Genomic DNA, 15,056 nt, shown 5'->3' on the forward strand with positions numbered 1-15,056 from the left:
TCAGTGATTACTGAACCAATAAATGTGTACCACCTGAAGCCTTTAGAGGTCTCATTTCTTTTTCTAAAATTCTTCATGTTTTAGTTTTTTAAAAAAACTGCCACTTGCACCTCCAGGCTTCTGCTACTAAGCTATCCTTTAGAAATGATTACTGTAGTACATCCTCCTTATAAAACATGTTTTAAAATAAAAGCATAAAGTTCAGTCACCTGCCAGAAGAACATTTTGGTATACTGTTTCCTTCCAGGGCCTTTTCTTTGTATGTATTGAAAAAAAAAAACACATCCATAAACATACTCAACACAAGTCCAACTGTATTCAATTTTGAAAACCAATTTTTAAAATTTCAGTGTAAACATTTTACATTCCCATTTTTATGTTTCAATAATCTACACTGTAGATTGGGTAATAAATTATAGAATTTTAGAAGTAGAAGGAACCTTAAGAAACCATCAGATGTAAAGGCCAGGCATAGATGCTCACGCCTATAACCCAGCACTTTGGGAGGCTGAGGTGCGAGGATCACTTGAGGCCAGGCGTTTGAGACCAGCCTGGAGGACATGGACCTTGTCCCTACAAAAACTAAAACAACTGGCCAGGTGTGATGGCACATGCCTGTAGTCCCAGCTACTCAAAAGGCTGAGGTGGGAAGATAACTTGAGCCCAGGAGTTCAAGGTCGCAGTGAGCTATGATTTGTGCCACTGCACCCCAGCCTAAGTGACAGAGACCCCATCTCAAAAAAACAAAACGAACCCAAACCCGTGAGATCTAATAACATCTTTTACAATATTTATGTACTGATTATGTCTGACCCAGATATTCCAGTTCCTCTATCCTAGAGTCCAGGGTTCTGGGTATGAACACAATCTCAATACTACTACTAATAGCAGCTAACATTTACCGAATACTAAGTTATTTAATTCAGAAAACATCCTATGAAACAAGTACTATTGTTAAGGAAACTGAGATATAGTAAAAGGAAGGAAACTGCTCATTGTTCGATGGCTACTCGTATTTGAACCCAAGCAGATTGGCTCATGCATTTAGTCATTCTGCTGTTTTAACTCCCAACTATCTTACTTACATCCTTGAATTTCTGTAGTTATCATCTGTTCATCACAGAAGCCAGATAGAACCAAAAATTTAAATTCATGCACTTTTTTTTTTTGAGACGGAGTTCACTCGTCGTCCTGGCTGGAGTGCAGTAGTGCAATCTTGGCTCACTGTAACCTCTGCCTCCTGGGTTCAAGCGATTCTCCTGCCTCAGCCTCCTGAGTAGCTGGGAGTATAAGCACTTGCCACCATGCCTGGCTAATTTTTTTTGTATTTTTAGTAGACAGGGTTTCTCCATGTAAGCCAGGCTGGTCTCCCAACTCCTGACCCTCAGGTGATCCACTCACCTCAGCCTCCCAAAGTGCTGGTATTACAGGTGTGAGCCACTGTGCCCAGCCCATGTACCGTCTTAGCTTCCATCCAATTGAAAATTTAAGTATATCTAAATGGAAAGCTGATCAAAAATATTTTTTTATTCTCACCAATAAGGTAATTCAAACATTTAATCTTAGGAAAGATGTGTGCTTTCTGTGGAAGGTAGTTTTAAAAATTTTATAGACTCTCTTAAATTGAAGAGCTTGTTTCCAATTTATTTCCTAATAGTCCTTTATTATGAGAAATAAGATAATCTTTAAACAGGTTAACAATTGGCACGCTAAATAAAAGAGGTTGCAAAGCTTAACTAACCAAGCCATTTAGGTTAACATTGGAAAAAACTCATCTTCTTTACCTTACCCTTGAATAGACAAAAAGAAAAGTACTGACTCATTCTGCTGAACTGCAGATATTTTGCTTGGTCTTGAAATGCCCACACTATTTCTGCTTGATGATTTCAGGTGGCCATATGCTACATCAGCTCCAGACCCCACTCCAGCAATGTCAATTGTGAAGGGGTGTTTTTCAGTGGACTCCTTTTGTACCTCTGTGACTCTTTTGTAGGTGCTGATCTTCTTAAGAACTTTAAATTTCTAAAAGGTAAGTCAAATTTAGTACCTTGCAACTGCTATTGGTTCCCACTGAGCCAAATTCAGAAGATAAAGATATTTTTTAAAAGCACTTGAACACGATTTTTACCAATAATTTGAACATCCTGCTTTTAAAATTAGGGCCACTAGTTGGGGGTTGGGAAGGGAATGAAGTCATTGTTATCCTAAGACTAAATGCAGATGAATAGCCAAATTCGTGACCATATGAAATAGGTTTTTGCCACTATTTAGAAAGGAATGATACACTGCAAGAATACATAACACTTCTCATATAATTTAATTTTAATAGATATCAGGTTAATGAGTCTATATATGTATATAATTATATACATTCTACTGATAACATATTGCCTGGGGCAGGAAGCAACTGCAATAATTGTGTATAATTGCATCCCTAGACATAAACAAACCCTTAGTTGTGATTCTGATACAAAAACCATAGGCCAGGTGTGGTGGCTCACACCTGTAATCCCAGCACTTTGGGAGGCTGAGGCTGAGGCAGGCAGATCATCTGAGCTCAAGCTTAGGAGTTCAAAACCAGCCAGGGCAACCTGGCAAAACCCTGCCTTTACAAAAAATACAAAAATTAGCCAGGCACAGTGGAACACGCCTGTAGTGCCACGTCAGGAGGCTTAGGTGGGAAGTACTTGGGCTTAGGAGGTGGAGGTTGCAGTGAGCCATAATTGTGCCACTGCACTCCAGACTGGGTGACATCCTGTCTCAAAAAAGAAAAGAAAAAAGTTGTTTCAATAGGTATGCACAATATAAAGAGACTAGCCTAAGAACAAACTAATATTAAACATCACAAATCCTGATAAAATGACCTTTGAGATCAGCAAAGAAAGTGAGGTTCAGAACACTACAGCATGAGAACAGGGAGCGGAGATGTAGGGGGACTGTGGATTTATTTATGTATTAAGTATTTCTGACACAGTGCTTCTTATTGGGAGTGGGGAAGGGGTAGATTTTGCCTGCTGGGGGCCAGAGACACTTCTGATTGTCATAATGGGGCTGCTGCTTGCTGGCACATAGTGGGCAGAAGCCAAGGCTGCTGGATGTTTAGGTTCTAAACATCCAACAAGATAACAAGGTCAGCTGCTGTGGCTCATGCCTTTAATCCCAGCACTTTGGAAGGCTCAGGCAGGTGGATTGCCTGAGCTCAGGAGTTCGAGACCAGCCTGGGAAACACGGTGAAACCCTGTCTCTTCTAAAATACAAAAAATTAGCCGGGCATGGCAGTGTGTGCCTGTACTCCCAGCTACTTGGGAGGCTGAGGCAGGAGAATTGCTTGAAGCCTGGAGGCGGAGGTTGCAATGAGCCGAGATTGTGCCACTGCACTCCAGCCTGGGCGACAGAGCGAGACTGTCTCTTAAAAAAAAAAAGACACAGAACAGCCCCACAATAAAGAATTATCCAAGTACACTACTGCTGAGGTTCAGAAACCCTAACCTAGGAGGAACACATGAGAAATACATTATCGCAGGGAAGAGGGAATGTAGCTGGAAGATTACTTACTTTGTACTCTTTAAAAAATTACTGAATTTGTAAAACTACTTACTTAAATAATAAAATTAAACAATTCTCATAAATTACTTATCCATCTGTTGACCTACCTGTTCGTTCTCAGATGTCTTAGCTCAGGAAATGTAATCAGAGACAGTATAGTTAGTTCTCAATCCCTGAGCCTAAGACCTATTTCTGTCTTGTTTTCTGAAGGTGCTACCCTGTGTGTTATCTGCCAAGACAGAAGTTCCTTGCGCCAAACAATTGTCCGCTTAGAGCTAGAAGATGAGTGGCAGTTCCGCCTCCGGGATGAGTTTCAAACTGCTAATAGCAGTGATGACAAGCCTCTCTACTTTCTTACCGGACGTCATGTATGAGCTTTTGAAGAGACCAAAAACAGCAAAACGATGCCTAGGTGGGGTGGGACAGAAACAATTTGGGAATTTTTTTTTTCCTTTAAAGTACAATCACTGTGGAGCAAAGTGCAACATATTTGTCTAAATTCTCCAAAGAACTCCCCAAATCTGACCCAGGTCTTTGGGGATACCACTCTTAATTGGACCCTTAAATTCAGGTAAACTCCCCTAGGCAGTTATGCAATTACTGAAGATACGGTCTGCCCATGGGATCCTGAGGAGGACATACTTTGGAGAGTGAATGTGGAGTCTGCATTATTTTTTCTATTACATTATGTTGGGGGAAACTGTCAGCATTAACTAGCCTGAATGTGTTATGGGAGACTCATGCCATTGGTGTGGAATTAATTGAAGATTAACGTTTGAGGCCTGAACCCTCAGTTTCTCTTCAGATCTGTACTTTGGTACAGTATTACTCAGGGGTTTGAAATGATAGAATGTAGATGATATTTGTATTTAAAAAAAGCAGTAGCTATGTCTTTCTCTGTGTAGTGTTAGTTTAAGATTTATAATCTTCTATGTATTGAAACTTTTGGCAAAATTTCCACAGGAGTTCAAAGTTTACTATTTAAACTGAACAAAGAAATCAGTAAATGCAGAGCAGGCATTGTGTGCATTTATGCATCTTCTTCTAGCCTAATTCCTTTGCTTTTCCCATTCTTTAAACTTGTTTCCAGGCTTTAAGAATATCTTACTTAAGAGACAATGGAACAGCGATTAATCTTGTGCAAAAGAACCTGATAAAGTCAGTTGAGTGAGTTAAGAAGTTTTCAGCAGGTAACCTGCACCCACCCTGTTTTGTTGGAATTAAGCAGTTGGCACCAGCAAACCTAAATGTCAGGCTGAGGTTCTGTTGCAGAGTGGAACTAGTTTCCTTCCTTTCAGGGATTCAAGCAAAGCTTCCTTTAAAAGATGCACTGAATATTACCACCTTACACTGACAACACCACAGAAATTGCTGAATTGGAAAACTGAGCCATAGAAAGAGGTGTTTTACTTAATCCTACCAGTGACTCCTGTAAGGAGTAAGAAAGACTCCATTAAGAGTCTTTTTGACTCATTAAAATCAGCAGGGGGTGTTTGTCTAGTATCAGCAGTGGAAGGCATGTTTCTACAGATTTCTCTAATATTTTAATCAAAAATTATTTTTAGAAAATGTTCTAGACAAACTCTTAGAAGTTTACTCTTAAATTATTCCAGTTCTCATCCTTGAACAATCTCTTGAGTTTTCTCAGCCCATATTTACTATTTTATCCCACTTAAAATGGTCATTTTTACTTGAATACATCTTGTTTGTAACCTGAAACTACTGAGGGGCCTACTAAGCCTGCATTTACTTAGAACAAAAAATGTTAATTGACCAGCTTTATTATAACAAGGAGTTTACAGCTAGCGAAAAAATGGAATGTATTAGACTAAAAATGGTTTGTAGATCTCTTGGTTTTAATATAGCTACTTATGCTTTAACTATATTTTGAAGCCAACAATTCCTTTTAACCGCATTTTTAATTGTCCTTTAAAGAGGACCTGCCTTATATATGCTTTAAAAAATACTCCTTAATTTTAGTACAGTGGAATTTTTGGTAAAGAGGTATGTTTTGAAGCAGTTTGGTTTAAATATGAATGTATTTCACTTGTTCCTGTTTTGTTGAAAGGGCCTAATGCAAATATCAAGAAACCCACTGTCTGTGCAATATTCCAATAACATTAACAACTACATAGGGCAAAATAAAATACTTGAAATAATTCTAAAACAATTGTACCTGGGGTAGATGGCCTCTCAAGGTTTCTTTTGGCTTTATGACTTCATAGTCTATAAAGAATTTTTTTTTAAGTAGTTACATCAGATGCAGTTACTCCATTAGTTAGGGCTGCACTCTGAAAATTCAAATTATTATGAGCTCTTAAATATTATTTAACTCTGTGGAAGAGAGATGCCAGAACAAAGCCAAAAGACCATCACCCCTATAATAGAGAAATTGAGCTATTCTTTTCAAAGCCTATCTTACTAAGGTTTGGATCTTTTAAAATCTCACCAGTACAATTCTTCAGAGAATGTTAGGTCCTTCTTTAAGGATAAAGTTGCACAAGCACAGGACACCATGATATGTGTGTGTGTATATATCCTAATGTGTTCAGCTTTAAGCTTTGCAAGCCCTTAGGACACTGATGTGGGATGAATGGATTCACTAGGCCCACACAGTAACTCACCTATAGACCGGTTGAACCTCAGCATGTATGACAGTTCACACAGGTTAATACTGAATGTAAACTAAAAACTAGAATTGTTGTAGTCAATTTTTTTTGGCTGTAATTTATGCAATTGCTTTTTGTGATTTTTAGAAAAGGGGACACCTGTGTTACTTTATTACTATAAAATTTTCTTAAAATTTGGTGAATTTCACTAGTCAGTCTACCTCACATTTTGTTAATGATTCAAAATTGTCTTAAGTTGTGTCTACTGTATGTTTCTGTCCTTTAATTTGGTGAATGTATTAAAGTTATCTCCCACCCCCTCTGAAAAATTATTTTTTAATTTTCTGGCATGTTAAGAAAACAAGCTCCCTGACTCTGGCAATATCCAACCTATAATGTGACTTCCAGCCTTTTTAGGACCTAAGAAAAGATGTTGAAAATACACACAGTAGATCCCAATCTTTTATTTGACAGATTGCAGTTATACTCACTTTGATGTCCTTTTGGAAACCAAACTTTGGGTTGCTAGAGTGGTATGATACAAGGTGTTATTGTTAATCTCCTCTAGTTTAAAATGCTCAAACTTTTTGAGAACTTCTCAAAAGCTGCTAGAACTATGTATATGAAGACAGTGTTATTGTAGTATGAACTATATCTTCTTAAAAGTTTGATGAACTTTTGAGAATAACTTTGCTGTCCAGAAAAATGGCTTTCAATATATTAATAAAGTGTAGTAAATTAAAAGAATTTGACATAGAATCCATGAAAACAATGTTCTAGGTCAAAGGGCCCTCAGGAAGGGCAGTATTTGTAAGTGTAATGACAGACTTTCAGAGGAAAACAAAAGACTACTATTGCTCCACTACGCATTCCAAAGCAGCTGCCTTGAAAACACTGAAACTCTGACTGCTGCAACATCACATTAAACTACTTAGGCCTGGAACAACATCCAGGAACAAATATTCCTCAAGCTTCTCTTTAGACACAGAAACTGGAAACTGGTCCTTAAAGCTTCCTCTGGGTTTAGGAGAATACTGCTCTAACACTGAAACCTTGGCTTCACTGAAAAAAAAAAAAGAACAACAACAAAAAAACACTGCTAAAGATGATTTTAGAAATTGCCTCTAAGGCCAAAGAAAAAGTCATTCATTCACTGTGCTCTCAACTATCAAGTATTGGGTTAAAGCATCTACTTCAGTGACTATGACAATAGATGATATTAAGTTAAAAGGAAAAAAAAAGCAACAGCAGTAAGTTGTTTTCTAACCACTTCATTCCAAATATGTTATTTTTACTAGTCCAATGTATTTTATTTTTACCAGAAGGCTGGTGGGGTTGGGGGGTTGCTAAAAGACAGAACTCATCCCTTTTTCTGCCAGAAGGCTCAAAAGCCATGAAAAATAAAATGTGTGTCTACAGTTACTACCCCAGAAATCAACTCAGCAATCTCAACCCTAGCCACAATGTGGATGGGCAGGAATACAGCTGTGTTCCTATCCAGAGGGATAAGACTCTATAGCTGGGCAGCCGTGCAAAGTAAATGAGAACAATTAAAATATCACTGCAGGTTTGTTGTACTCACTGTCCTTTTAACAGTCAGGCTTTTGGTAGATATACCAAGTTCTCGCATATTATGTAGTAAAATATTGCTTTTTATCAGTGTCCATGCAGATAAAGGCATTATCCATAAAATCTTGTAGTTCCTGACTGTATTTGTGACTCCTATAGTGCCTCTACGCTTGGCATTTTTATAAAGACCAACAACTATGAGGACTGCTAACAAAAAATTTATCAGCACCTTCATATAAGTCAGCAATTACAGACTCACCCTCTTCTGCCATCTGTGGCCATTAGTGTATACTCACTGTGTCCCTGCTGCCTCCACCACTCCACTGAGATTGCTCTTTTCCTAACATCACTTGGGCTCTCTTCAGTCTTCAATTGTGATATGACAGGGTTGACCATTCTTTGAATCTTGAAATTCTTCCCTTGGTTTCTACCTCTCTCTTCTGGCTCTCCTACCTTGCTCATGCCTTCTTAGGTATTCTTCTTTGAGACTCCTCAATGATGGTGTACCTCAAAAATCTCTTCTACCTTCTCATTTTACAAACCCCAGGGTGACCCTCTAAACCTTCAAATAAATAAGTAAACTCAATTTGTTTGCTCAGTTAGAATCTCTCTCAAACTCTTGATCTACATATCCAATTGTATACCAAACATACCTATCCACTTGGAGATTCTACAACCACCTTAAAATCGTGACCAAATCTGAGAGCATCCCCATTCAATCCTCCCAACCTAATTCCCCTGTATTCCCATCTGTCAATCTAACTCAATTACCCAAACCAAAATTCCCACTTACCTTAGCCTCTTTGCCATGATCTTTTTCTGGTTGTTATAAATTCCTATCAATTCAACTGTGTAAATTCTTCAATTTTATCTTTTAAATGTGTACCTGTCTGGTCTTCAACTCCACATCACAGCTTTAGTTCAATGTTTAAACACTTTTCACACAAACTGCTCTTAACTATCTTCTAAGTTCCAGATTCCTCACTTATAAACCCCACCTCATAGGACTGTCATAATGATCACATAAAACAATGCAGCACTAAACACACAGGGTCTGACACATAGCAGATACTCAATGTTAGGTATTAACTAATAATACTATTCTTAGAGAAATACCTAAATGTAAAATTTGGGAGGCTGTATCTTCAGCATAAACATGAAAATAAACTGTTTTCTCAGTAATAAAATTTGAACCAACCACCCAATATACTACTCTCTTTCACCTCCAGATAGCCTTGTACCAAGTCAAAAGTAGTCAAAGTAGTATACTATTGTTTATGGAAATTGGACCCATATTATGAGGTTAACAGTTACTACAGACTTTACACTATATACCAAAATTTAATTGTTTTTTTAAAAAAACATGGTATCTATCAGGAAACAATGAGACCAGGGATAACCAGAAGAGTCTCAAGCCCAAAGGGAAATGGCAGTATCAAAAGCTAGGGCTGGGCACAATGGCTCACACCTGTAATCCCAGCACTTTGGGAGGCCGAGGTGGGTGGATCACCTGCGGTCAGGAGTTCAAGACCAGCCTGACCAACATGGTGAAACCCCATCTCTACTAAAAATACAAAAATCAGCCAGGGTGGTGGCACGCACCTGTAGCCCAGCTACTCGGGAGGCTGAGGCAAAAGAATTGTCTTGAACCATGAGGCGGAGGTTGCAGTGAGCCAAGATTGCACCACTGCACTCCAGCCTGGGTGACAGAACAAGACTCTGTCTCAAAAAAACAAATTAGCCAGCCATAGTGGCAGGCACCTGTAATCCCAGCTACTGAGGCAGGAGAATCACTTGAACCCAGGAGGCAGAGGTTGCAGTGAGCCAAGATCACACCATTGCACTCTAGCCTGGGTGACAGCATGAGACTCTGTGTCCTAAAAAGGAAAAAAAAAAAAAAAAAACAGGCCCAGCACCGTGGCTCATGCCTGTAATCCTAGCACTTTGGGAGGCCGAGGCGGGTGGATGACAAGTCAGGAGTTCAAGACCAGCCTGACCAACATGGTGAAACCCCATCTCTACTAAAAATGCAAAAATTAGCCGGACACGGTGGTGCACACCTGTAATTCCAGCTACTCAGGAGGCTAAGGCAGGAAATTGCTTGAACCAGGAGGCGGAGGTTGCTGTGAGCCAAGACCACACCACTGCACTCTAGCCTGGGAAACAGAGCAAGACTCCATCTCAAAAAACACACAAAAACGAAACAAAACAAAATCTAGAGCATGAAGAATCAGAAGGAAATATTTACCCTGCCCTATCATTCTACCCATACAGATTATAGAGTCTTACACCACTGTGGAAATTTTAAAAGCACAAATTTATAGGGAAATAACATGTATACCTGATTATTAATTTAAGGCCCTAAATAAGCCAGTTTTCAACTGAGATATGATCATTTATTTCAGCTTATAAAAATAACCTAGTTGAACCATAGTGGTGAATTCATTCTTGGGTGTTGTGGGCCCTTCATTTATTTGAAACACCATAAAAGTACCATGTTACTAAAATAATCAGAAAGGATTTTGCCTTTTGGAAAAGTTCAGCTGATTCGCTGGTGAAATAATGATCCTTTGGCAAACTGGTGGAAACTACCTTTAGGAAGCCAATCTTTTAATCATATTTCAGGGTATGAAATGAAAAAAACACCCTGAAAAAGCACAAATAGACAACACACCATTATCTCAGTTAGTACATTGATCACTTAGAAAAAGCTATCAAGTATTTTATTATTTTTATTCTACATTATATACAGGTCATAAAAGGCCACAGCAGTTTTCAACATATAAACCCTTTAAAAGTAGAGGGCACTATGAAGGATAGACAAGTATCAAAATGAAGTCCAGTAATGAGGGCATATACTCAGTGCAGTATTTCTGAGGAATAACAAAGCAGATACCAAGTCATCCATACCTCACTTCCAAGTATTTTATAGGTTTTTATAAACCTCTTTGAGATTTGTTAACAGCCTAGGTGTGCCAAGTTGCCATTTATTTTAAAAAGTGAAACCAGAATGAAAGAATAATGAATCTAGAGAGTACCTTTCCTAATGCTTGTCATTTACAGCTCTTTAAGAAGAAAAGCCTCAATTCTTTACCACTTTCTATTTCCTGCTATCAAAGATAGGAAAAAGCAAAATCAGGAAAAAATGCTCAATATTCCAAATCTTCCTGTTTACCTGGAGCTTTCCTTTTCTATAGGGGTATAGTTCAGGCCTTTTCAAACTTAGCTTCAAATTCCAAAACACTTAATATTGCACCCTACTTCAAAAATAACTAAAAAAAATTGGTTTCTGGCCAGTCATGGTGGCTCATGCCTGTAATCCCAACGCTCTGGGAGGCAAAGGCGGGTGGATCACCTAAGGTCAGGAGTTTGAGACCAGCCTGGCCAACACGGTGAAACCCTATCTCTACTAAAATACAAAAATTAGCCTAGTGTGGTGGCAGGCACCTGTAATCCTAGCTACTTGGGAGGCTGAGGCACAAGAATCGCTTGAACCCGGGTGGTGGAGGTTGCAGTGAGCCAAGATCATGCCATAGCACTCCAGCCTGGGCAACAACAACAAAAAAACTGGTTTCCACTCTGTAAAAATACAATCTTTAAACCTATAACTGGTATCAGCAGATCAATATAAAAAAATACAGTACCAAGCTACACTGGTATATTTCCATATTAAGAACTTCAAAATATACTTATCACTGAGACCATAGTCCTTGCATTAGTTTTCAGTCCACTATGAACAATTATCTGCTGCATGTAAACATGTCTAAATAACTATAGATAAAATACATCAATCATAAATTTCTGTAAAAGATAATAAAATATCTTCTTTAAAAAACAAAACAATAAGCTATTACTGCATTGTTTCCAATTTTATGAAAATGGAACAACCATATGGTTGTTGCCAGTCCTGAGTTCATTGTAATAAAAATGGCCCTAGTTCCTGGTTAAAGTCAGCAACCAATCCATTCTCTTCAATAAATGTCCTCTAGTGGTGTAGGCAAGAATTTGTTTTACGTGCTATTCTGTCCATTAATAAAATTATATACCAGAAACTGACCAGTGCCACAGTACTGTGTTGCAAACAGTTTTCCATCAGGAGTGGGATCTGAGAAAGCAATTTCTTCTTTACTCAAATATGAGCCATATATAAAGTTACTCCTATTAAAAAAAAAAGCAGGGGGGAGGGAAGGGGAAAAGTGTGAAAGGTTAAAAAAAATAGTCTTTCTAATCATTAAAATTAGAATAATCTATCAAATACAATTTGACTAAAAAAGCTTTTTAGGTACTGTTGTATGTGCTCAAAATTGTTGAAAATAATTATTCATCTATAATATCAATAATCTGAGGTTAAATTTTAATAAAACAATGTAAAAACATTTATCCAACATCTTTTAATGATAAAAATATTCAACAACTAAGAGTAGAAACAGTTTCCTCAACCTGATCAAGGGCATCAGAATTAATGGTGAATGACAAAAAACTGTTCCTCAAAGTTCAGGAATAAGATAAGACTGCTCTCACCTCTTCTATTCAATATTGTATTGGACGTCAGTCATGAGGTAAAGAAAAATCACCCAGATTGAAAAGAAAGAAATAAAACTATCTGTTCATAGCCTGCCATCACGCTCAGCTGATTTTGCAGATGACAAGGCCTTGTTTACAGAAAATCCTGAAAAATTCACAAAAACAAACATAAAATCTAATAAATGAGTCTGGCAAGGTTGCATATTCAAGATTGATATTCAAAAGTAAAATATAGCCGGGCGCGGTGGCTCAAGCCTGTAATCCCAGCACTTTGGGACGCCGAGGCAGGTGGATCACAAGGTCAACAGATCGAGACCATCCTGGTCAACATGGTGAAACCCCGTCTCTACTAAAAACACAAAAAATTAGCTGGGCATGGTGGCACGTGCCTGTAATCCCAGCTACTCAGGAGGCTGAGGCAGGAGAATTGCCTGAACCCAGGAGGCGGAGGTTGCGGTGAGCTGAGATTGCACCATTGCACTCCAGCCTGGGTAACAAGAGCGAAACTCCATCTCAAAAAAAAAAAAGTAAAATATATTTTTATACACTTGTAATGAACAACCTAAAACTGAAACTTACAGGGAAAAATTCCATTTACAATAACGTTAAAAAAAATTAAATACTTGCCAGGTGCAGTGGCTCACACCTGTAATCCCAGTATTTTGGGAGGCCAAGGCGAGTGGATTGCTTGAGCCCAAGAGCTCAAGGCCAGCCCAGGCAACACAGCAAAACTCCAACTGTACCAAACAAATTTTTGCCAGGCAGATGCCTATGGTCTCAGCTACTCAAGAGGCTGAGGCAAGAGGATTTCCTGACCCCAGGAAGTTGAGCCTGCAGTGAGCTGTGTTTGTACCACCGTATTCCAGCCTGGGTGACAGAGTGAGATGCTATCTCCACAAACAACAGCAGCAAACAAAAAAATAAATTTAACGAAAGAAGTGTTAAGACTTGTATACTGAAAACTACTAAACATTGCTGTAAGATATTAAAGACCTAGGGCCAAATGCAATGGCTCACACCTATAATCCCAGCACTTTGGAAGGCCAAGGCAGGCAAAATGCTTGAGCCCAAGGAGTTCAAGGAGATCAACCTGGGTAACAGGGCAAAACCCCATCTTTACAAAATAGACAAAAAAAAAAAAAAAAACCCAGAAAAATTGGCCAGGTGCAGTGGCTCATGCCTGTAATCAGAACACTTTGGGAGACCAAGGCGGGTGGATCACTTGACACCAGTTCAAGACCAGCCTGGGCAACACGACAAAACCCCTTCTCTACTAAAAGTACAAAAATTAGCCAGGGTGTAGTGGGGCAAGCCTATAGTCCTAACTACTTGGGAGGTTGAGGCAGAATTGCTTGAACCCAGGAGACAGAGGTTGCAGTGAGCTGAGATAGCGCCACTGCATTCCAGACTGGGCGACAGAGCAAAAAAAAAAAAATTAAATAAATAAAAGTGGACAGGGAATTTGAATAGACATTTGATAAATGGCCAATAAGCACATTAAAAAAAAATGGTCAACATCTACTATTCATTAGAAATACAAAGCAAAACCACGATGAATTACACTTAACAACCACCAGGATGGCTAAAATACAGACTAAAACAAATTTTGGTGATGATGTGAAGAAATTAGAACTCTCACACATTATTAATGGGATTGTATAATGCAGCTACTGTGAAAAAGTCTGGCAATTCCTCAAAATGTTAAACACATACCTACCATATGGTCAAGCAATTCTACTCCTAAGTACACACCTGAGAGAAATAACAACATGCATCCACACAAAAATTTGTACATAAATGTTCATGGCAACACTATTTATAATAGCCAGTGAGTGGAAACAATCCAAATGCTCATCAACTAATGAATGGATAAATAAAAGGTGATATAACTACATAGTGTTATATGATTTGGCAGTTAAAAAAAGAATGAAGCACACTAACACATGCTACAATGTAGATGATCCTTAAAAACATTCTTAAGTGAAAGAAACCAGTTGCCAAAACTCGTATGTTGTGGGATTTCATTTACATGAAATGCTCACAATAAGCAAATCCACTGAGGCAGAAATGAGATTGGTGGTTGCCAGGGGCTGGGGATAGGGAGAAACAGGGAGTCTCTGCTAATGGAGATGGAGTTTTTTGGGGAAATAATGAAATTGTCCTGAAACCAGATAGTGATGACTAGTGTACAACCTTCTGAATATATTAACACCCACTGATCTACAAACTTTAAAAAGATGAATTTTACGGTATATAATTATATATCAATAACGATTTTATTTTTTAAAAAAATTCTTGGCTGGGCATGGTGACTCACGCCTGTAATCCCAGCAACAGTTTGAGAGGCAGAGATGGGCGGATCCCTTGAGGTCAGGAGTTCGAGACCAGCAGGCCAACATGGTGAAACCCCATCTCTACTAAAAATACAAAAATTAGCTGGTAGGGTGGTGGGTGCCTGTAATTCCAGCTGCCTGGGAGGCTGAGGCTAGAGAATCGCTTGAACTTGGGAAGTAGAGGTTGCAGTGGGCCGAGATCGTGCCACTGCATTCCAGCCTGGGCGATAGAGCAAGATTCCTTCTCTAAATAAATAAAAAAACAAAAACCAGCTGAGTGTGGTAGCATGCACCTGTAATCCCAGCTACTTGGGAGGCTGAGACAGGAGAAATGCTTGAACCTGGGAGGTGGAGGCTGAAGTGAGCCGAGATCACACCACTACACTCCAGCCTGGGTGAGAGTAAGATTGTCTCCAACAACAATAAATAAATAAAAAATAATTTTAAGCATTTAGCCTACTATATAATCTCATAC

The 15,056-nt window shown here is 38.7% G+C and overlaps 2 protein-coding genes across 54 annotated transcripts in view; one reads left to right on the forward strand and one right to left on the reverse strand.

The window, feature by feature from the left end:
- Positions 1-6,484, forward strand: part of GREB1L (GREB1 like retinoic acid receptor coactivator) — a 334,722-nt gene extending 328,238 nt beyond the window's left edge. For all 25 annotated transcript variants that reach the window (XM_054244041.2, XM_078347854.1, XM_078347858.1 and 22 more), the window contains 2 exons: positions 1,891-2,029; positions 3,757-6,484. In XM_054244041.2, the coding sequence (XP_054100016.2) occupies positions 1,891-2,029; positions 3,757-3,920 (303 nt within the window). In that variant the 3' untranslated portion in view covers positions 3,921-6,484. The remainder of the gene's footprint in view (positions 1-1,890; positions 2,030-3,756) is intronic.
- The window catches only part of ESCO1 (establishment of sister chromatid cohesion N-acetyltransferase 1), a 93,037-nt gene that overhangs the window by 9,423 nt on the left and 68,558 nt on the right, over positions 1-15,056 (reverse strand). For 26 of the 29 annotated variants that reach the window (XR_013525788.1, XR_013525790.1, XR_013525789.1 and 23 more), the window contains one exon: positions 10,406-11,882. The exons of the other annotated variants lie outside the window; for them this stretch is intronic. Coding sequence is in view for 19 of the 26 variants with exons in the window: in XM_035270716.3 (XP_035126607.3) it covers positions 11,735-11,882 (148 nt within the window). In the remaining 7 variants the exon portion in view is untranslated. Of the gene's footprint in view, positions 1-10,405; positions 11,883-15,056 lie in introns of those variants that run through there. 29 annotated transcript variants of the gene reach the window in all.

Source organism: Callithrix jacchus, chromosome 13 (assembly GCF_049354715.1).
Source record: "Callithrix jacchus isolate 240 chromosome 13, calJac240_pri, whole genome shotgun sequence".
In the NCBI taxonomy this organism is placed as follows: domain Eukaryota; kingdom Metazoa; phylum Chordata; class Mammalia; order Primates; family Cebidae; genus Callithrix; species Callithrix jacchus.